The sequence below is a fragment of the Tamandua tetradactyla genome, chromosome 10 (genome assembly GCF_023851605.1).
Source record: "Tamandua tetradactyla isolate mTamTet1 chromosome 10, mTamTet1.pri, whole genome shotgun sequence".
NCBI classification, from domain to species: domain Eukaryota; kingdom Metazoa; phylum Chordata; class Mammalia; order Pilosa; family Myrmecophagidae; genus Tamandua; species Tamandua tetradactyla.
This window is the reverse complement of record NC_135336.1, coordinates 15,465,237-15,489,063: the sequence shown is the minus strand read 5'-3', so window position 1 is coordinate 15,489,063 and position 23,827 is coordinate 15,465,237. Positions and strand designations below refer to the sequence as shown.

Below are 23,827 nucleotides of genomic sequence, written 5' to 3'. Positions count from 1 at the left end.
TGGGTTCAGTGCTATGCTGAAGATCCAAAACTAATAGATACATTATATCTAAGCTTAGTTTGCTTGATGTGAAATAATACTCAGTTAACTGTTTTCTTAAAAGAAGGAAATGCTTTTTTTTTTTTTGCTCATTATGCTTTATGAACACTTACCTTTTTTCTGCTCTTAAATGCTGACACAAGGCTGCATTACAGGTAAAAAAAAAATCCAGTCAACTAAAATATGGTCAATGTAATATTTACATTTTTCAAGAATTATTGATCAATTGGAGAAACAGTGATGCTATTGACATTTTTATACATGCCTTTTGAATATGTGTACGAATTTCTGATGGATTTATGCCTAGGAGTAAAATGGCTGGATTATATAATTTGTATATGTTCAGCACAAGTAGGTAGTGCTATAAACTTTGGTTTCAAAGTGTTATGCCACTCTTGGAAGTACTGTGTGAGAGTTCCTATTGCTGTTTGCCACCTCATTGTATTGTGAAAATTTTTAGTACTTGACAATCTGGTGGGTATATATTGATATTTTATTTTGATTTCATTTTATACTTCTTTAATATTTATACTTCAGTAATGACTAATAACTTTGAGTACCATTTTTTTTTTTACTTTTTAAATTTTATGGTATAACATATATACGAAGCAAAGAAAAAAAAAGCCATAGTTTTCAAAGCACTCTTCAACAAGTGATTGCAGGACAGATCCCAGAGTTTGTCATGGGCTACCATACAGTCCTCTCATATTTTTCCTTCTAGCTGCTCCAAAATATAGGAGGTTAGAGAGCTTAAATACTTTTTTATCATCACAATCGACTTTTTCCTTCTTTTTTTTTTCTGAAAAATAACATATATACAAAAAAGCTATAAATTTCAAAGTACAGCACCAGAATTAGTTGTAGAACTTATTTCAGACTTTGGCACGGGTTACAATTTCACAATTTTAGGTTTTTACTTCTAGCTGCTCTAAAATACTGGAGGCAAGACATATCAATTTAATGATTCAGCATTCATATTCATTTGTTAAGTCCTATGTTCTATGTATAATTCCACCATCACCTTTGATCTTTCCATACCTCTCTTTGGGGTTGTTTGGGCTATGGCAATATAAAATTTTTCATGTTGGAATGGGCTGTCACTAATATTGGGTAGGGTGATGGAACTATCTGATGTTCTGGAGAGGCTGGGCTAGGTTTCAGGACTTATCTGAACCAGAGACCCATCTGGAAGTTGTAGGTTTCTGGAAAGTTACTCTAGTGCCTGGAACCCTTGTGGAATCTTATATGTTCTTTAGGATTGGCTGGAAAGGTCCTGGTTATGGGTTGGCAGGTTATGATAGGTAGCAAGGTCTATCTGAAGCTGGCATAAGAGCAACATCCAGAGTAGCCTCTTACTCTATTTGAACTCTCCCTGCCACTGATACTTTATTAATTACACTTTTTCCCCCTTTTGGTCAGGATGTAATTGTTGATCCTGTGGTGCCAGATCTAGATTCATTCCTGGGAGTCATCTCCCATGTTGCTAGGGAGACTTTGACTCCTAGATATCATATTCCACATAGGGGGGAGGGCAATGATTCCACTTGCAGAGTTGGACTTAGAGAGACTGAGGCCATATCTGAGCAACCGCAGAGGTCCTCTAGAGGTACCTCTTAAGCATGCCTAGAGGTAGTCTAAGCTTTTCCACTACCTACATAAGCTTCACAAGAGTAAGCCTCAGAATCAAGGGCATGGCCTATTGATTTGGGTATCCCTGAAGCTTGGCAGAGTATTAGGGGATTTCCCAATGGTAAGGTCTAATAGTTCCATATTCTTTCTCCCATCCCTCAGGGGACTTTGCCAATACATTTTGATTATCTCTCAATGTACTGTACAGTGTTTCCAGGCATTACAAAAATCTATACAGGATTAAAGGACCTCTTTCTTATTCTGTGCTTTCTGTGTTTCAGTTGTTCAGATGAGCTATACGGGTAGGTTGAATTAGATAAAATGCCCTGCAGAAAAATTCACTTCCAGATCAAATAAACCTTACTTCCATTGGTCTCAGAGTATGTGTAGTTCTAAAATATAGACACTGTCTTCCTTACCCCTATGTTCTCAATTACCTTATCCCAAACCTGTTCAGCTTCGTTCTTATCTCTAAATATCAGGTTATATATATAAAACAGCCTCTCAAGATCCAGAAATAATAATTATCACTCCAGACTTAATGTGTCTGCTCTAAAAGTTTACAATCTAGGCCCCTAGTTTTCTTTTATGCATTTTCTACAGGTGACTATGCCACTGTTGTTTTACGTTTCTTGCTTATTTAGTCTACCAAATGTCCCACATGCTCATTCACATCGTTGCATGCCTCACGACATTGTTCTGAGCACCTTTTTTTTACTAGGTCTATTTCTCATTTAGATATTCTTTTAGTGAAATGTGTTTCTCTTATTTTTCTATTAGGGTTGCCTAACTACTTGTTAGATATATGTGTTGTAAGTTATAAATATCTTCTCCCATTTTGTGGTTCCTTCCCTTCACTCCACCCCCCACCCCCCACAATCAAATATTTTGATGATTGGAAAGTTTTTATTTTCACTTACTTTAACTTAATGATATTTTATAGTTTGTATGTATTGCGTCTTAAGAAATTATTCCGAATCTCAGGACTATGGAGATAGCGCCTATATTATTTTTTCAAAATACTTAGGACTTTGCTTTTTATCTTCAGATCTTTAATCCATGTGTAAGTGGTTTTTTGAGTATGGTGTGATGTAGATATCCAATTTCCTTTTATCTTCACATTGGTAAATTGATCCAGAGCCAGTTATTAAAAAGTTTGATCTTTCCCCACTAATAATGCAATATCGCCTTTGTTTTACACTACATTTCTATATATGCCAGGTCTCTTGACCTCTCAGTTCTGTTCTATCAATCTTTTTATGTCAATTGTGCCAAAACCATGCTGGCTTGATTATTGTAGTTTATTAGTAAATCTTGATATCTGGTGAAGCAAAGCCTTTTTATTTCTTTTCTTTTCTTTTTTTTTTTTTTTTACATGGGCAGGCACCGGGAATTGAACCCGGGTCCTCTGGCACAGCAGGCGAGAACTCTGCCTGCTGAGCCACCGTGGCCCACCCTTTTTGTCAAAAATGACTTGTGTAGTGTTGGTCTGTACGTTTCCATATGAATTTCAGGGGCAGCTTTTCAAGTTCCATAAAGTAGCTTTTGAGATTTTGATTGGGATTGCATTGGATCTGTAGCTCAATTTGTATCTTTATGGTATGTTTTCTAATCAATGTGCTTGGTATATTTCTCCATTTATTTAAGTTTTCTTAATATCTGTCACAGGTTTACTAATTTATGTGTACAGCTCTCATTAGATCTATTTTAAGATATTTGTATTGAAGTGATATTGTAATGCTGACTTAAAAAAATTTCTTCTCTCACTGTTTCTATTAGAATAAATTGATTTTTTGCTAAGCTCTCTTTTTAAAAATTTTTCACGCTTTTAAATAAATATTTTATTAACAAAACAACATACAAAACCAAACATTCTTAACATACAAACATTCCATACATGATGTACAATCAGTGGCTCAAAATATCATCACATAGTTGTATATTCATCATCATGATCATTTTTTAGAACATTTGCATCTCTCCAGAAAAATAAATGAAAAAAGAAAAACTCACACATACTATACCCTTTACCCCTCCCTCTCATTGACTACTAGTATTTCCATCTACTCAGTATATTTTAACTTTTGTTCCCCCCATTATTTGTTTATTTTTTCATCCATATTTTTTACTCATCTGTCCATACGCTAGTTAAAGGGAACATCAGACACAAGCTTTTCACAATCACAGTCACATTGTAAACGTTGTCTCTTCATATAATCATCTTCAAGAAAGGCTACTGGAGCACAGCTCTACAGTTTCAGGTACTTCCATTTGTTAGAAAGAATGTCATACCTGAAGGAAAACAAACTCTCATCCGATTATGGAAAAGAAAAGAATTTATTCATGATCTTGCAAGAATGGGTGCCTAACTGAAAAATGGTGGCCGGTGTGCTAAACAATAGAATGCCAAAGTGGTTATACCTATGCCTAGCTTGCAGACTGTCCCCTGTTTCTCCACTGATTGAATACTCCAGAAGTTACAGCCTATCCAGATAGTCTAACTAATTAGAACTTCCTGCCGATGGGTCTCCCTTTGATTATGGTTTACATTTTAATGACCCTGGCCATTGAGAATTTGGCACCAGTTCTAGGCTTGCATCAGAGGCCCTCCCCTTTTCCTGCCTCCATCACCTTGTGGGAAAGCTAAACTTGGTTTGATTCTTATACTTTTAGCCATTCAACTACACCATAAACGGAAAAGAATAACCTCCAGGATAACTTCTCTACTCTGAAATCTCTCATTCATTGACTCCTTATTTTTCCTCATTTCTCTTACCCCTTTTGGTCTAGAAGGATTTCTCAATCCCTTGATGCTGGATCCTAGCTCATCCTGGGATTTCTGTGCCCTGTTGCCAAGGGGATTCACACCCCTAGAAATCATGTCCCACGTAGGAGGGGAGGGCTGTGGGTTCCCTTGTCGTGTCGGCTTAGAGAGGGAGGCCACGTCTGAACAACAAAATAGGTTCTTTGGGGGTGACTCTTAGGCCTAATTTTAAGTAGGCTTAACCTATGCTTTGCAGGAATAAGTTTCATAGGGGCGAACCCCAAAATCGAGGGCTCATCTAAACTCTCTTTTAATACTAATTTATTTCTGGATTCTTGTGAATGTTTTGTGTACACAAGCATATCATCTGTAAATAATGAGTTTTATTTCTTCCTTCCCAATCCTTTACTTTTTTTTCTTCCTTTTTCTAGAGAAGTTGTGGGTTCACAGAACAATCATGTTCATGTATACAATCCAATCCTTTACTTTGACTAGTACCTCCAGTATAATCTTGATGAAATTGAAAATACTGGGCCTTCTTGTCTTATTTGCAATTTCAAAGGGAAAGCTTCTATTAGATTGTCTGTGTTGACCAACCTTGGTTTTGCCTTCTGCATCTGGGCCTCACACAAAGTTCGAGGGTGTATGAGGCAAATATCCTTAAGGTGAAAACTGACTTCAGTGTGCTGCCTATTTCTTTTTCTTCCCATGGTCACGTAATCGTTTGCCTCTGAGTATTCTTTCTTAATCTGTCAGCTCATGAATGCATTTAAAGAAATTCTAGTACTTTTTATTTTATTCATTTTATTTATATATAAAATCATATAATCTGTAACTATTTTAAGTATTATAAAATAGCAATTGCTACTAATGTTAATTAAATTCAAGACTTAATCTCAAGAAGTATAGTTGAAAATTAGACAAATTCTTGTACTGCATTCTCAAGGAAGTTTTATTTTATGTTTGTCATGGTTATTAAAATACTGCTAATGCTGCAAATATAAAAACCTCTGGAATGTTGCCAAATTCAATTATATCTATTGCTGACAATTCTGTCTGCATAATTAAATAAATTATAGCCTCAAATACATTTTAAATAAGGTAATTAAAGTTTCCCTGATTCTTTTTTTTCCCCTTAAAGTAGAGGTGGAAAGAAATGTTCATTTATAGATTCAATTAATTATTTCTGGATTAACATGACTTTTTTTATGCTTGAATTTTGAAAGATATTGGGACGTTTTAAAAATTCTGAGTTCAGATTGTTTAAAAGTAGGACTCTTAGTTTAGAAGGCCCCTAGGTGACTATTGTTCTACCTCCCCTCTAGTTCAGGGCCCTACTTTCCAGTGTTCTCTGCTGATGATATTCCAATCTCTGCCAAAATGTTTCTCATAACAGGAATTTTACTTCTCCCTAATAGGGTAGTATTCTATATTTGATCATTGGTCAAAAGTAATTTTGGAAGTACTGAGTTTGATTTTTAGATTTTTGTTGAGTTTTAAGTTTGGGGATAGAAGCAATCTTGTACTTTTGGTCCAATTACTTTGGAATTTTATTCTGAAATAATTTAAATGGGATTTCTGATTTTGAAACTTCATGAATCACTGGAGGAAAATGCAAAGTTGGAATTGCATTCAAGTGAATAGGCAGCAGCAGATTTCAGGTCAGAGTTCTCTCTCTCTTTTTTTTTTTTTTTGAACTTTTTTACTGTATAGTATAACATATATACGAAATGTACAAAGCAATAGTTTTCAAAAGCACTCATCAACCAGTAGTTACAGGACAGATCCCAGAGTTTGTCATGGATTACCATCTCAGAAGGCTAGCTGCTTCAGAATATAGGAGGCTAGAAGGCTTAAATATTTTTGTATCACCACAGTCGACTTTATTTTCTTTCTTTTTTTTGAGAAATAACATATATACAAAAAAAAAACAACCCATAAATTTCAAACCACAGCACCACAATTAGCTATAGAACACGTTTCAGAATTTGACATGGGTTACATTCAAATTTTAGGTTTTTACTTCTAGCTGCTCTAAGATACTGGAGACTAAAAGAGATATCAATTTAATGATTCAGTGATCATATTCATTTGTTAAATCCTATCTTCTCTGTATAACTCCACCATCACTTTTGATCTTTCTATCTCTCTCTTTAGGGGAGTTTGGGCTATGTCCATTCTAACTTTTTAATATTGGAAGGGGCTGGCAATAATATGAGGTAGGGTGAGGAAATTATCTGATATTTTGGAGAGAAACTGGGACCTCTAGGTTTCAGGACTTACTTGTCCGGGGACCTGTCTGGAGGTTGTAGGTTTCTAGAAAGTTACTCTAGTGCATGGAACCCTTGTGGAATCTTATATATTGCCTTAGGTGTTCTTTAGAATTGGCTGGATGGTCCTGATTGGGGTTTGACAGGTTATGTCAGGTAGCAATGTCTAACTGAAGCTTGCATAAGAGAACCTCCAGAGTAGCCTCTGGAGTCTATTTGAACTCTCTCTGCCACTAATACTTTATTTGCTTCACTTATTTTCCTCCTTTTGGTCAGGATGGAATTGTTGATCTCACAGTGCCAGGGCCGGATTCATCCCTGGGAGTCATCTCTCATGTCAGAGAGATTTTCACCCCTGAATGTCTGGTCATAGTTCTCTTAAACAAGTGAAGTCAATAGCTTATCTCAAAGTGTAGAACAGGGTTCTTTTTTGCAAAACTAAATTATATTTAGGAAAACCACCTTTTGTCCTATTTCTGAACTTTGTTCCTTCCCTTCCCCCAAATAGTGGAGTTATTACTTCTGCCAGACTCAAACACTACCATAGTAGTAATGTATTTAGAAAATAGTGATAGATTTAAATAATCCCACTTAAATATATCTATCTATATGCCTTTTAAAAAAAAATTCTTTGATTGTGAAATATAACATAAACAAAAAGTAAAAAATAATTTTAAAAAAGAGCAGTAATTTTCAGAGTACATTCTTAACAAATAGTTACAGAACAGATTTCAAAGTTTGTTATGGGTTACCATTCCTCAGCTTCAGGTTTTTACCGTCTAGCTGCTCCAAAACATTGGAGGCCAAAAGAAATATCAGTATAGTGCTACAGCAATCATACCCATCTGTTAAATCCTGTGTTCTCTATTACAACACCTCCTTCTCCTTATCCTACTCCCAATATATAGGGTTCTTTGGGGGTATGCCCATTCTAATTTTTTCATGTTGAAAAGAGGTATTGACAGTATAGGATGGGGGATGAACTTAGTTGATATTCTTGGAGTGACTGGTCCTTCTGGGTTTCAAAACTTATTTGGCCTAGGAACTCTCTGAAGGTTCAGGAAAATAAACTTAGTGCATGAAACTTTTGTAGAGGCTCAGTTAGAACCCTAGGTATTCTTTAGGGTTAATAGGAATGATGTTGTTTAGGGTTTGGCAAACCATGGAAATTCGCAATGTCTCCCTGAAGCTTGCATAAGACTAACCTCCAGAATAGCCTCTTGGCTCTATTTGAACTCTTTTAGCCACTGATACCTTATTTTATTACATTTCTTTCCCCTGTTTTAATCTGAAAGGCATCATCGATCCCATGGTGCCAGGGTCAGGCTCATCCCTGGGAATCATGTCCCATGCTTTCAGGGTGATTTTCATCCCTGGCTGTCCTGTCCTTTCTAGGGGGCAGCATAATAATTTTCCTTGCAGAATTGGACTTAGAGAGAGACATCTGTCTAATTGCTCTGGCTAGAACCTCCAACACAATGTTGAATAATAGTGGTGATAGTGGACATCCTTGTCTTGTTCCTGATCTTAGGGGGAACGTTTTCAATTTTTCCCCATTGAGGATGATATTAGCTGTGGGTTTTTCATATATTCCCTCTATCATTTTAAGGAAGTTCCCTTGTATTCCTATCTTTTGAAGTGTTTTCAACAGGAAAGGATGTTGAATCTTGTCGAATGCCTTCTCTGCATCAATTGAGATGATCATGTGATTTTTCTGCTTTGATTTGTTGATATGGTGTATTACATTAATTGATTTTCTTATGTTGAACCATCCTTGCATACCTGGGATGAATCCTACTTGGTCATGATGTATAATTCTTTTAATGTGTTGTTGGATACGATTTGCTAGAATTTTATTGAGGATTTTTGCATCTGTATTCATTAGAGAGATTGGTCTGTAGTTTTCTTTTTTTGTAATATCTTTGCCTGGTTTTGGTATGAGGGTGATGTTGGCTTCATAGAATGAATTAGGTAGTTTTCCCTCCACTTCGATTTTTTTGAAGAGTTTGAAGAGAATTGGTACTAATTCTTTCTGGAACGTTTGGTAGAATTCACATGTGAAGCCATCTGGTCCTGGACTTTTCTTTTTAGGAAGCTTTTGAATGACTAATTCAATTTCTTTACTTGTGATTGGTTTGTTGAGGTCATCTATGTCTTCTTGAGTCAAAGTTGGTTGTTCATGTCTTTCCAGGAACCCGTCCATTTCCTCTAAATTGTTGTATTTATTAGCGTAAAGTTGTTCATAGTATCCTGTTATTACCTCCTTTATTTCTGTGAGGTCAGTAGTTATGTCTCCTCTTCCATTTCTGATCTTATTTATTTGCATCCTCTCTCTTCTTCTTTTTGTCAATCTTGCTAAGGGCCCATCAATCTTATTGATTTTCTCATAGAACCAACTTCTGGCCTTATTGATTTTCTCTATTGTTTTCATGTTTTCAATTTCATTTATTTGTGCTCTAATCTTTGTTATTTCTTTCCTTTTGCTTGCTTTGGGGTTAGCTTGCTGTTCTTTCTCCAGTTCTTCCAAATGGATAGTTAATTCCTGAATTTTTGCCTTTTCTTCTTTTCTGATATAGGCATTTAGAGCAATAAATTTCCCTCTTAGCACTGCCTTTGCTGCGTCCCATAAGTTTTGATATGTTGTGTTTTCATTTTCATTCGCCTCGAGGTATTTGCTAATTTCTCTTGCAATTTCTTCTTTGACCCAGTCGTTGTTTAGGAGTGTGTTGTTGAGCCTCCACGTATTTGTGAATTTTCTGGCACTCTGCCTATTATTGATTTCCAACATCATTCCTTTATGGTCCGAGAAAGTGTTGTGTAAGATTTCAATCTTTTTAAATTTGTTGAGACTTGCTTTGTGACCCAGCATATGGTCTATCTTTGAGAATGATCCATGAGCACTTGAGAAAAAGGTGTATCCTGCTGTTGTGGGATGTAATGTCCTATAAATGTCTATTAAGTCTAGTTCATTTATAGTAATATTCAGATTCTCTATTTCTTTGTTGATCCTCTGTCTAGATGTTCTGTCCCTTGATGAGAGTGGTGAGTTGAAGTCTCCAACTATTATGGTATATGAGTCTATTTCCCTTTTCAGTGTTTGCAGTATATTCCTCACGTATTTTGGGGCATTCTGATTCGGTGCGTAAATATTTATGATTGTTATGTCTTCTTGTTTAATTGTTCCTTTTATTAGTATATAGTGTCCTTCTTTGTCTCTTTTAACTGTTTTACATTTGAAGTCTAATTTGTTGGATATTAGTATAGCCACTCCTGCTCTTTTCTGGTTGTTATTTGCATGAAATATCTTTTCCCAACCTTTCACTTTCAACCTATGTTTATCTTTGGGTCTAAGATGTGTTTCCTGTAGACAGCATATAGAAGGATCCTGTTTTTTAATCCATTCTGCCAATCTATGTCTTTTGATTGGGGAATTCAGTCCATTGACATTTAGTGTTATTACTGTTTGGATAATATTTTCCTCTAGCATTTTGCCTTTTGTATTATATATATCATATCTGATTTTCCTTCTTTCTACACTCTTTTCCATATCTCTCTCTTCTGTCTTTTTGTATCTGACTCTAGTGCTCCCTTTAGTATTTCTTGCAGAGCTGGTCTCTTGGTCACAAATTCTTTCAGTGACTTTTTGTCTGAGAATGTTTTAATTTCTCCCTCATTTTTGAAGGATAATTTTGCTGGATATAGGAGTCTTGGTTGGCAGTTTTTCTCTTTTAGTATTTTAAATATATCATCCCACTGTCTTCTAGCTTCCATGGTTTCTGCTGAGAAATCTACACAAAGTCTTATTGGGTTTCCCTTGTATGTAATGGATTGTTTTTCTCTTGCTGCTTTCAAGATCTTCTCTTTCTCTTTGACCTCTGACATTCTAACTAGTAAGTGTCTTGGAGAACGCCTATTTGGGTCTAATCTCTTTGGGGTGCGCTGCACTTCTTGGATCTGGAATTTTAGGTCTTTCATAAGAGTTGGGAAATTTTCAGTGATAATTTCTTCCATTAGTTTTTCTCCTCCTTTTCCCTTCTCTTCTCCTTCTGGGACACCCACAACACGTATATTTGTGCGGTTCATATTGTCCTTGAGTTCCCTGATACCCTGTTCAAATTTTTCCATTCTTTTCCCTATAGTTTCTGTTTCTTTTTGGAATTCAGATGTTCCATCCTCCAAATCACTAATTCTATCTTCTGTCTCTTTAAATCTATCATTGTAGCTATCCATTATTTTTTCTATGTTTGCTACTTTATCCTTCACTTCCATAAGCTCTGCGATTTGTTTTTTCAGTTTTTCTATTTCTTCTTTATGTTCAGCCCATGTCCTCTTCATGTCCTCCCTCAATTTATCGATTTCATTTTTGAAGAGGTTTTCCATTTCTGTTCGTATATTCAGCATTAGTTGTCTCAGCTCTTGTGTCTCATTTGAGCTATTGGTTTGTTCCTTTGACTGAGCCATATTCTCAATCTTTTGAGCGTGGACAGTTATCTTCTGCTGCTGGCGTCTGGGCATTTATTCAGATTTCTCTTGGTGTTGGACCCAGCAAGGTTGTAATATTTTTCTGTGAAATCTCTGGGTTCTGTTTTTCTTATCCTGCCCAGTAGGTGGCGCTCGTGGCACACGTTTGTCTGCGGGTCCCACCAGTAAAAGGTGCTGTGGGACCTTAAACTTTGGAAAACTCTCGCCATCCTGGGGGTTCGCTAGCCGAAGCGGCTTGAGCCGGCCCGGGGTCCGAACGCAGGGAGGGTTGCTGGTCGCCGCAGCCAGGGAAAGAGCCCATCCGAATTTCCTAGTCGGCCCTGGGCAACAAGCGTGGCGGGAGGGCGCCAGCGGCAGCGGCCCGCCCGAGAGAGTGCACGTTCCCCGGGAGTCACGGGGTCACCGTTCTCCGCGGCCTGGGGGTTTCCGATCCAATTCTCTCAGTTGGTCCGGGGGCTGCGCGTGGTGTGGGCGCCAGTCGCCTTGGTTTCAGGGGACCACCTCTCCAATTCTCCCAGCCGGCCCGGGAAGGGGGAAGGGAGTAACTCCGGCCGCTTGCCACCCCGCCCGGTAAGGCCCGCGCGCCTCGGTGATCTCACCCGAGCTGCTTCTCTCAGCCAGCCAGCCGTTCCAGGATGGGGTACGCTGTCTTTTTTATCTCTGTTGTGGCTTTGGGCGCTTTCTGTATCGTTTCTACTCCCCTAGTAGGTGTCCTGGAGAAGAAACTAAGATCCGCGCGTCTTACTAAGCCGCCATCTTCCAGGAAGTCCAGAGAGAGACATCTGAACAATGAAAGAGTTTTCCTGGAAACAACTCTTAGGCATAATTATAAGTAGTCTTAGCTTCTCTGCTACAGAAATGAGTTTCGTATGGGCAATCCTCAAAACATATGGATTAAAAATAAATAAGTAATAGGGAGAACAAATGTTAAAATAAATTTAGTAGATTGAAATGCTAGTGATCCGTGAAAGGGAAGGATTGAAATGCTAGTGATCAATGAAAGGGAGGGATAAAGAATATGGTATGTATGAATTTTTTTCTTTTTATTTCTTTTTCTGAATTGATGCAAATGTTATAAGAAATGATCATGATGAATATACAACTATGTGATGATATTGTGAGTTATTGATTGTGTAACAATATGGAATGATCATATGGTTAAGAATGTTTGTGTTTGTATGTGGATATGTTTCATAAATTAAAAAAAAAAAAGAATAACAAAAAAACCCACAAGGGCTTAGCCTGTTTTCTTGGAAGTCCTAATATTTGAGAAAGTTCCAGGTGTTTCTCAGGTAAATTTAATAGTTCCATATTTTTTCTTCAGTCCTACAAGGGGACTCTACCAATACTCTTAAATTGTCAGCCCACCAGTCTGGGATGTATCTGGGTATTACATTAAGCCATATGGAATAACAAGGTCTTGTTCCTGTTCTGGGTTCTATGCATTTAGGTAGTTGAAATGGACTATCCAGGCAGGATGATTTTAGATTGTGTGTTACATTAAATTAGGTTCTAGACACAATAAACCTCCTTGCCTTTGGCCTCATGCAATAAATAAAACTCTAGAATACATACATTATCATCCTTTACCCTGTCTTCTCATTTACCTTAGTCCCAACCAGATTGGCTTTGCTTTTATCTCTAATTGAAGCCTGATATATTTTTCTATTACTTTAATAATTGCCATAATGAAGCGATGCTGACTTTCAGAGCTGCAGAATTCCAACTCTTATTATTAGGAGTCCCAGAGGTATTCACTATTCCAGGGAAATACCAGCTTATGTACCTATAGCACAGCATCTCAGAATTTAGAAATACATTTACAACTCTGGACTAAATGTGACTGCTGTAAGAACTTTCAATGTAGGCTTCAGTTTTCTTATAAGTATTTTCTAGAAGAGACCATACAATATTTGTTCTTTTGTTTCTGTCTTGTTTCAAACAACACAATGTCTCCAAGGTTCATTCACTTCACTGCATACCTTTCAACTTCACACTTTTTGTAGTCGCAGAATATTCCATCATATGTATGTATCACAGTTCGCCATTCTGCATCTTTGTCATCGTGCCCTTTGGCCCCCTCCATCTGTGGGCATTATGGATAATATCCATAATAATCCATATCTCACAATGTCCTCAGTTGTACAATAATCTGCACTCTCAATTCTAGACAGTTTTCATCTGTCCAAAGAGACAAAGAACTGATAAACATGGCCTCACCAAATATCAAATCTAAAGATCCCCCTATTTCTTCTCACCCTCCATCCCCAATTATTAGTCCTTGATATTGCTGTGGTACTGTTGATGTCTTCTTTTTAACTATAGGCTATAGAAGGCAATATTAGTTTTCCCCTTATACCCCTCTATTATTGACTCTGTACGATATCAAACCTTTGAAGTAGTTCAAGCAAGAACTTTTTTATAATTGTAGTCAATTCGTGGGATGCATGACTCTATACAACCCCTTTCAATCATAGTCACCTTCAGAGTGGCGGTTATTTATTACCCCACTAATGAACAACTGTCACTTCTATATGTTCCCTTACATTTAAGTTCAACCTCATTGGGAACCATTCACCCATCTCTAACTTCTCTAAGTGCTATGTACTGTGTAATCTACTTTGTAAGCCTCTGTGTTTATCTTTACCAGAGTCATAATAGCGAGATCATACAGTATCTGTCCTTTCTTGTCTGGCTTTTTTACTGAGCATCATGTCCTCAAGGTTCACCCATGTTGTCATAGGCTTTGGAATCTCATTTCGTCTACTGCTACATAATATTTCATCCTATGTACATACCACATTTTGTTTATTCTATCTGTTGATGGACACTTGGATTGTTTTACCTTTGGGCAATTGTAAATAGTGTGCTATGAACATCAGTGTACAAATGTCTGTTTGTGTCACTATTTTTCTATTTATTCTTTCAAATTCTACCTTATGCTCCTCCAGTGTCTTCTTTTTGTCATAATGAATGTCCTTGATTAGTTGTTCCAAATTCCATGTCCCCTCCAGTGTTTTAACTTTGCCATTTGGCTGGGCTTTATCTGCCAGAATCTTCATGTGCTTTGTGATTTTCTGTTGTATTTGGGGCATTTGTTTATAGTGATGAAGTTATTTTGTGAGTTGATTTCCTTGGCTTGTTTAAGGTTTCGTATTTGCTTGGGTTTGCCTTGAAGGTCCCCCTTTGCACTAGGTTTCTCAGTAATTAGTTGCCAAGCTAAGCCCCAAATCTCATGAAGGGGATGCAGTTCTATTTGGGGCTTACCACTAGATGGTCCTCTTGATCCACCTCTTCCTCTCAACTCCACCTCTCCCCAACTGTGGTAGCTGGCTAAACAAGATGGTGGAGGGCAGGGTTGCTATTCTTGGCACCCAGCCTGGAGGCTATCCTTGGCGTCAGGGGTGTCTGCTCTTGTGCCCAACAGGGCAACTCTTCTCTGTACTGCTTTGGACGATTATTCTTGGTGCCCGGCATGGTGGATATTCGTGGTGCCCAGCAGAAGGGCTGGTCCTGGAGGGTGGAGCAGGGCTTTTCATTCCTTTGGGGAATGAGCCTTCTGTGCTCTTAGGGGAGGAGCACCATCCTCCATGGCTTGGGAAACTTAGATTTTGGGTGGACTTCATCCATTTCACCATTAATGACTAGTGTAGGATGTGTCCAGTCACTGAGGTTCCCCAAACCATTGTTCCCTAAAGTTCCTAGCTATTTACTAGCTGCCCTAGAGGACAAACTAAATTCTGCTCCTCACTGCACTACCTTCTTGCCTCGCCCCTCATATGCCTTAAAAAAACTTAACATAAAATATTAGGATAAAGTGAAAAACATTTATAAATAAACATACACTATATACTTTGCTTTTCCTTTTATCTATTTGTATATGTATATTTTGTGGTTTTGATCACAGTGTTATACAGTTTACATTCTGTTTTTTCTCCCTTACAGTATATTCCATATAGTCTTCTGTGATATAATATTGACATGATAATTATTGCAAATAGTCCATAGAATTGAATTATTTTAATTTGTTGAAACATTCTTCCACTTAACATTGAGGTCTCCTCCTTTTCTTGTGAATAATATTGTGACGGTCTTAATACAAAGCTTTTCTTTCTTTTTTGCTATTTCCCCAGGATAAATTTGTTGCTAGAAATCTTAGTCAATTCATATGAACATTTTTATGCATTATTTTGTCTAGGATTTCTCCAGTGATGATTCTAAATTAGAATATAATGTAGATGCTGCAAATGGCATTGTTATGGAAGGATATCTGTTCAAACGAGCCAGTAATGCCTTCAAAACTTGGAACAGGTAATATATTTTATATACTAGCCTTGATTGTTCCACAAATAGTTTTCTGACTTTCCTTGTGATTTGGCTAATCTTTCTTTCATAATTGTCTAAAATCTTAGTTCATAGTAACTTTCCTGAACCCATTCCATTGAAAACACCTTTCTAGGAAAGGAGACACTTATAAACAGGTGGTAAAATGACACTGTTAATTCTTAGTTTTAACATTGAAGCAAGATTTCAATGAGGAAGCAAGGGAGAATTTTTATAATATTTGGTCATTTAGTGACAAGGTCTTTATAATGAATATATTTTAAATGTGAGTAACCTCCTATGTTTTTTATAAAATAGATTTCATTACAAGTTATATATTGTATGTGTGGTTGAATAGTGGTTAATTTGGTGTTTGCTTAAGAATATCTCAGCTAAGTGATCTGACCTTTTGATCTCTGCATACAGCTTTAATCAAACTGAAGTTTTAGGAAATGAAATTTTTTTTTCGTATATGAAGTGTGTAGCAAGCAGTGGGATGCTCATTTATTCTTAACTTGATAGCTGTCAAAAACTTTGAATTGTTTTTGTCAAAATGATTTCTGCAAAATTTATAAATCTGGCAAATGTTTGTTGAATGAATGCATAAATATTTTATTATACTTTCCCATGTATTAAATATTAGATGCCTTGATTCTACAAAACTGTAGATAATGGAAAATGTTTTCCCATTATATGATTGGTACCTTACGGCGATTACAATAAAAATTCTTCTCTAAAACTAATCCATGAGTAATGTTAATAAAAAATTACTTAAACACTGGTTTATGTCTGGATAGCTTGATTCCTTGATTTTTAAATTTAATACACAAATACCATCACAAATGCACAATCTTCAACTTGAGACCAGGAGACTATATTAAATCAAGTTAGACAGAGAACTAATTCAAGAAATTGGGCAGACTCTAAATTCGCACATGGGTAAAGGAAAATTATTTGCAAGTTCTTTTTGAAATTTATGTTTATTCTTATAAACTTTATATGAGAAATATAGACAGATTCAAAAATTTTTAAATTCTTAATGTCTTTATATATTACGCTTTGCTTTCTTTATAGTTTCTTACTTATAAACTAGAAAATATTTAAAGACTTGCTGTAAGATTTTGAGTTTTATTTATTGAAGGGAGTTTTGCGTAATGTTTATATGCTATAGTTTTTACAAGTCTGCTTTTTTTACTAGTATTTTCATCAAAATGGTCCTTAAAGACATATCAAAATGAAATTAATTTTAGACAGTAAGTAAGGCATCAAAAAAAGAGAAAAGATTAACGTTTTGTCATGATCAACCTTTTTAATATCAATGATTGATCTTTTACTCAAGGATGTTTCTCTCTCTCTCTTTTTTTTTACGTGGGCAGGCACCGGAAATCGAACCCAGGTCTCCGGCATGGCAGCATGGCAGATGCTGAGCCACCCTGGCCCGCCCAATATTTCTCTTTTTCTACAAAGGATTATTGATTAGAACAGTTTGGGAATCATTGGTAGTATTATTAGGGTTCTTGTTGATTGATTTACGTTTATATTGGTTGGAATGTGAATAATTTGTTACTTGAACAGGGTACGAATAAACCGAATGATAAAATTGGTTTTGTTTTTTTTTTTACATGAACATTAGCAAAATAAATAGGATTTTCTTTCTGAGTTTATTTTGGTATGAATCATATTAATTTAAAAGAAAATGCTCATGCTTTATTGAAATGGATTCCTAGTACATTTATTTTGATTTCTTGGTGATAAGATTATATAGAAAAAAGTTCAGAAACATTTAAAAAATGTCAGTATTTATTGAGTATTTGCCTAGCATTTAATATTGTCACATGTTTAAATGGCACATGGTTTGTCTTGTTTGAGATAATTTTTCTTTGTTGTAACATGAATATAAACCAGGAAAATTATTGATTATATATGATATCAAACTTTTTTGAGTTATGTGGAACTTTTTTTTATAATACATGAATGCTAGGAGGACTAAGAAATATTACTTTTAAATGAAAATCAGAAGTCAAAATTATAGTTTCAAAATTAAGATAATCTGTAGGGTGGATGAAGGTGGTGCAGTGGCAGAGTTCTCGCCTGCCATGCTGGAGACCTGGGTTTGATTCCTGGTGCCTGTACCTGCAAAAAAAAAAAAATTAAGATAATGATCTTTTAAGACTTTCCTGGTAAATTTCCCTAGTCTGAGTGGGAAATTAAAAAAAAAAAAAGGTGTGATTGCCAGATCTTTAAAATAAATGAAGTTTACCCAACTCATATGGTTTTATGAGTTAGACTTGAATTTTAACCTCCTGATTTCAAAACATCTTACTTAAAATTTACCACAGTGTAAATACAGTAAATCCATAGAAACTATACCATTATGTTAAGAAGAAATGTAATGAACTCCTATGGACTGCTCCAATGAAAAATAATCTCATACTTGAACATGAAGCACTGTAACTGTTAGTGGAAAATTACATTGTCATTTAGGGCAGTAGAGGAAATTTAGTTGGTTCTAATTTAAGCATGCATCTTTTTAATTTTTATTATTTGTTTTATCAATTCTATTAACTAGCATAGATATTAAATTAACTAAGAAATAACTGTTAAATTCTCAGTGTGTTGATATGTTACCATTTTGAAAGTGAAAAAGACACATCCCTTTGGCAATAAGAATGCTTTTTAAAAGAAATGCTGGCTGTGCAAGCTGGCCACAATGGATGTAAAATGGAGAAGGTAACTATAGCTTTCACGAGTCTGCCATTCCTGCAGGCCACCCCTGGACTACTGGGAGCTGTTGCTGGCTTGGCCTGAGATGTGGGGACCACTACCTGGACCACATGGACATGCACTGCTGTTCGTTTTGGGGGTGGGGGTGTGCTGGCAGCATCCACGCACTGATACCAGGAGTTCAGGGTACTTCTGCATATTCACCACAGCTAAATAGATTGAAAACTAATCAAGTATAATAACCACAGTTGGGAATTGGGTGAGTCACATCTCCGTGGAGATAACCTAACCTATAGTATTGAATAGGGATTAAAAGAAACGGTTGCTTCACAAAATGGGATTAGGATTAAAACATGGCTTTTCTAGGGTACATAAATCCTTTCAAACCAACACACCAGCTGATAGGTGTTTCTGATGCATTGGGCTTTCTTGAATTAAGGTATCTTTCTCTGGATACCTTAGTGTGGACAAACTGTAAGCTTGTAACTTATTAAATTCCCCCCCTTTAAAAGCTGTTCCACTTCTGGTATCCAGCAGCTTGCAAACTCAGACGAGGACACTTTGTCGAAATAGGAAATAAGTTTGTGAGGCAGAAGTTGACACAATAAAATATAAAATATTGGTTTGATATAAAAAAAAAGAAGAAATGCTTTCTATATGTAGTGGCATAATAGTTACTGATTAGAACCATAAGAATGTAAGCTATTGGTTTGATAAAAACAAAGAAATGCTGTCTAAATGTAGTGGCATAAGAGCATCATAGATGATTGAAACAGTAAAGAACCTTCTTCAATGCTCTGATTTTCAGAAAAGAAATTGATGTTCAGAGAGATTTTATTTGCTCATGCAAGGTCACAGAGCTGGTTTGTGACAAAATTGGGGTGTAAAACCTGGAAGTCCCAACTCTTATTCAATGTTCTTTTTACATTTTGTCGAAATTCCAAACAATTTATATTTTGATCTGTATTTCTTATATGAGGTTTGTCAAAAACCCTAATTCCAGGAAGTACTTGCAAATAATTTCCCTTTACTCACATGTGAATTTAGAGTCTGTCCTACTTTAATTAGTTCTCTGTCGAGCTTGATTTAATATGGTCTCCTGGTCTTGAGTGAAAAATTGTATATTTGTGATGGTATCTGTGTATTAATTTAAAAAATCAAGGAATCCAGCTATCCAGACATAAACCAGTGTTTAAGTATTTTTTTAATTAATATTGCTCATGGATTAGTTTTAGAGAATTATATTTTTTATTATGGCCACCATTAGACACCAACCATGCAGTGACATATTTTCATTATCTATGGTTTTATTGAATTATGGCATATAGTATTTTGAAAAACAACTTTTAAAAAAGTGAACGTGAATACGGATTCTCAGGTAGTTTTAAAATCTGACTGCTGTGTTTCATACATTTCAAGTGTATTTTGAAAGTATTCTATAATCTAAAATTTAACTGAATAGGTCATATTTTGTGTGATCTGATTATGATATCATAAATAGTAAAATGGTTTATGTCTCATGTGGGCTGTTGAGCTTCTTTCTAATTGGTTTCATATTTAGTTTGTGGTATCTCTGAAGATTTCTTATGTATATAATATATATTTTTCTGAAAACATTGAGGGCTACCAAAATAATCTTTCTTTATCAGGTCATCTTCTCAGTGTGGCAGCTTTATTTCAGCCTCAAATCAGTGCTAGGTGGGTTGCTAGAGCCTGTATTTCTCTTTTGCTCTTCATAACAAATTCAGAAAGGATGAACAAGCAAGGAGAAATAAATATTAACATAATTTATTTAGTACTAAGTCAATAAAGCTAATAAAGAAGCTGTGCTAAATCTTTGTTGGACTAGAAAATAAAGCTAAAAACCTAAAATGAACAAATATCAATGATTGATTTTTATTGACTTTTGTTGTAAAATAAGAAGTTTATACACAGATTAAAGATGAGCTGTATTTATTTGTGGCCTTACAGTCTTTGCCATCATTGGGGGAAAAGGTGGGAGGAATGCTTAATTTGGCTGATAATATTTTATGATCTTTGAAATTCTTAATTTGTGATCCTACTTTTGAAAAAATTTCATTTGACTCAGGTTTATATAAATATACCTACAGTGATTATTTACCTTAATTTTTTTAGGAGCAGCTATTAAGATGAGGAGAGGTGCTACCTGTATTCTACAGCTATGACCATAGAGGCAGAAAATATTAGTAGATGTATGCCTGACTGTCCTGTCTTACTATAATTTTTTATAGTATAATACTTCAATAAAATTTAAAAAATATATTTGAAATATTAGCATTTCAGATTCCTAAGACTTTATAAACACACACACACACACATTGATATAGCATGTAAATAAAATGCAGTGTATACTTTTGATAATTTTGTTAGGTTATGAGCTTAAGCGGTTTCCTTTAATTCTTGCTTTATTTTCATATCATGCTAGTCCTTTGCTTATTTTGCACATTTGCGTTTTCATTCTTTTACCACCTTTCCCTTATGTTTTAATCCTACCCCGTTTTTTCATATGACAGGAAAAAGCCCGATCATATCAGGTACCAAATGGCTTCCTTTCCCTCCCCACCTCTTCCTTACTCCAGTTTTCTTTTTGGCACGAAAAAGCTCATAATTAACCTGCATTTCAGTTGGATTACTTGCAATGGATATGAAGTCTCTTTATGCTTTAAATTTGGAAGAGCAGGTAAATTTTTCATTTGAGGAATGACCTACAGTTGAAATTGTTTATCTCCTCAATTTATTTTAATCTGGAAAAGAACATTTGATATGGTGATATCTACCCAAAGAAGATGCCGATTACATAAAATAAATACTTATATCATCTTTTTTTATTAAAGGAAATAAGCTAATAAACTTTTTAAAAATTTTATATAGTATCTAGGAGTAGTTCTTTTGATAATAAACATGCTAGTTATTTTGCAAAGAAACTTTGTTTCTTAATTTTCTTTGTTTTGCCACTTTGCTTTTTTTTTCCTCTGTGAAAACAAAATGGAATTAAAAATAAAGGAGCATATATATTCAAGCTTTTAATTTTGTTAAATATTTCTCTAATTGACATGCAGATGAATGTGGCCACATATCCCTTATCTAAATAATTTTAGTGATAAATCTACAGATTTAGAAGTTTAACTTTTTCCAGTGTTCTTGATTGTAAGTATAGTTCTGGGGGTATGGATCAAACATGGTAAAAGATAGTTAATTTTTTAAATTTAGTTTTCCTTTTTCCTATAAAATGATGTTACCTGAAAGCTCTATTGATATAATAAGTATTTATGTTAATATTTAATTTTTATAGATTAATAATTTAGTCTATAGTATTTATTATATTGAATTATTTCAATTTGAGATAGATACAGAATTACGTCTTCTTTCTCTTAATGGAGCAATAAGTTTTCCATTTTACAAAACTGTCATATCTTGTCTTTGTGGTCAGTTTTTGAATCTGGTAGAATATAGTGTAGTTGTCATTATAATGCTTTCCATAATGTGTTCCTTTGGCTGTAGTTACTTTTTTTAGTACTTCACATTCCAGGTACCTAGTGCTTCAAATACTAAGTATTTTTTCTGTATTCTTTAGGTCATGGGCTATTTGTAAGTCTTCTTTTTCTTTTTATTAGAAATATCAGTAATACCTAGGATTGTTCCTTAGGAACCATTAAAATTATATTCCATTTAACACATACCCGATTAAAATCTCAATTAAGATTAAATAAGTATAGTTGTCAAATAAAGATGAATTCATTTGGAAATTAATTTTTCTTTTCTGTGTGTATAAAAACCAATGTGAAAAAATCAGCCAGAAGCAGATAAATGATAGGGAAAGTGGCATTCAGAAATATAGATGATCTGTAAAGTTATCAGAGGAAATCGTCTTTGACAAAGAGCATTAGTTTTTTTATCTTTTATTTTGTTTTTATTTTTAGAGAATATTATTCTAAGTTGCAATAGGTTAAAAAAATTCCTTTTTTGAAGACATCAAAAGCATGAAAAGTTTACATGGTTAAATGAGTGTTTTGCCATTATACAGTATTCCTTCATATTATATAATATTATTATAGTACATTATTTTTAATTAATGTAGTACACTTTATTTCAAATGATTGTAAAAACACATTAATCTTTATCAGAGATTTTTTCCATTGCATGTCATCCCATGTGGCAAGACTGCACTATTTTATCTGTTTGTAGGTATTTCTTGTAACATATCTAACCAACTATTTGTCTCAAAGCAAAGAAACTTAGAAGTTCTTCCTTTTCTAGCCTGCCTTACTATGATTTGCTTTTAGAGGCAACCTATCTGGCTTTATCTAAATGATATTTTAACAGATCTCTATTTTAATGATAATGGTGATACCTTTTTAAGTAACAACAAAAACTGTCTGTCTAGAAAATGACTTAAAAGTGAAAAGCATCTCCTAATCATTTATTCAGCTTTGGAGAATTAATTTTTTTAAATAGAAATCTTCTAATTGCTAAATATATATTTCTAGCACTTCATGACAGTATCGATGAAAAGGTAGAATCTCTATCTGGTAATAGATTAATAACTAATGTTTATAATAGAAATCATTTCACATGAAACTAATTTTAAAATAATTACTCAAATGCTGTTTTACCTTTCATGCTTGATAAGAAATTTTGCTTCCTTTTATGAATGGCTTTGGCTGTGATTTTTTTTTCTTTTGGCAAGTCGTTAGGGCCTTTTAACGTTTTTAATAAATTAGAATTAGTAAATATGCCATACATAGCTTAAGCTTTTTCTTCTAAAGGAAATTAAAAGTAAATTGATTGCCTCATAATTGAAAACAATGAACAGAACTAGATAAGCAATTGGATGAATCATTTATAATAATAACTGATTATTCCACTGTATGAAAGTAAGGCCAAGTTAATTGATGATTATCTCCTGTATGATTTCAGTTCTAAAATTAGTTTTTGTCTCCTTGTTTTGCTTAGCAAATCAAGCACTTGATGAATTATCATAGAAAGGTTGAAAATAAAGCACTATTTATTTCATATATTTTACTACATAAAAATGAATAATTGTATTCATGATATAAATTGATTTCTATTTAATAAAAGCAGTTATTTTGGGGGAAAGATTTTAGATATTTTGAGGACCATAAAAAAGCCATATATTTTTACTTTAAACATTATTTGGTGATAGCTTAGAGGATAATAGCTTTTGTTAGGATATAAACTTTTACCACAAAAAGAATCAAAACACAGTAACGTTATTTTTCTGTGCTTTTAAAATGCTTGTTCTTTACTTTCAGTAGATGTCTCATATTGATATCAATTTATACAAAGCAAAACAAAACAATGAAATAAAATATTTCATTTCTAGCAACAATTGAAATTATGTTTATGAAAACTTAATCTAGTTTATATTTATTTAGACGCTGGTTTTCAATACAGAACAATCAGTTGGTTTACCAGAAAAAGTTTAAGGTAGGTGTTTTTTTTTTAGGTAATTAAATATTAATTTGAAAACTCAGTGATGCACATATTTCGGTTCTTTCCTTTTTTCTCTTTGTAAATCATTGACGTCTATATACTGAATTGTGCAAAATTACTG

At 34.7% G+C, this 23,827-nt stretch overlaps 1 protein-coding gene across 1 annotated transcript in view; it reads left to right on the top strand.

The window, feature by feature from the left end:
* Positions 1-23,827, top strand: part of ACAP2 (ArfGAP with coiled-coil, ankyrin repeat and PH domains 2) — a 194,773-nt gene that overhangs the window by 136,729 nt on the left and 34,217 nt on the right. The window contains exons 10-12 of the mRNA XM_077119331.1: positions 15,383-15,495; positions 20,766-20,786; positions 23,649-23,700. Of these exons, the coding sequence (XP_076975446.1) occupies positions 15,383-15,495; positions 20,766-20,786; positions 23,649-23,700 (186 nt within the window). The remainder of the gene's footprint in view (positions 1-15,382; positions 15,496-20,765; positions 20,787-23,648; positions 23,701-23,827) is intronic.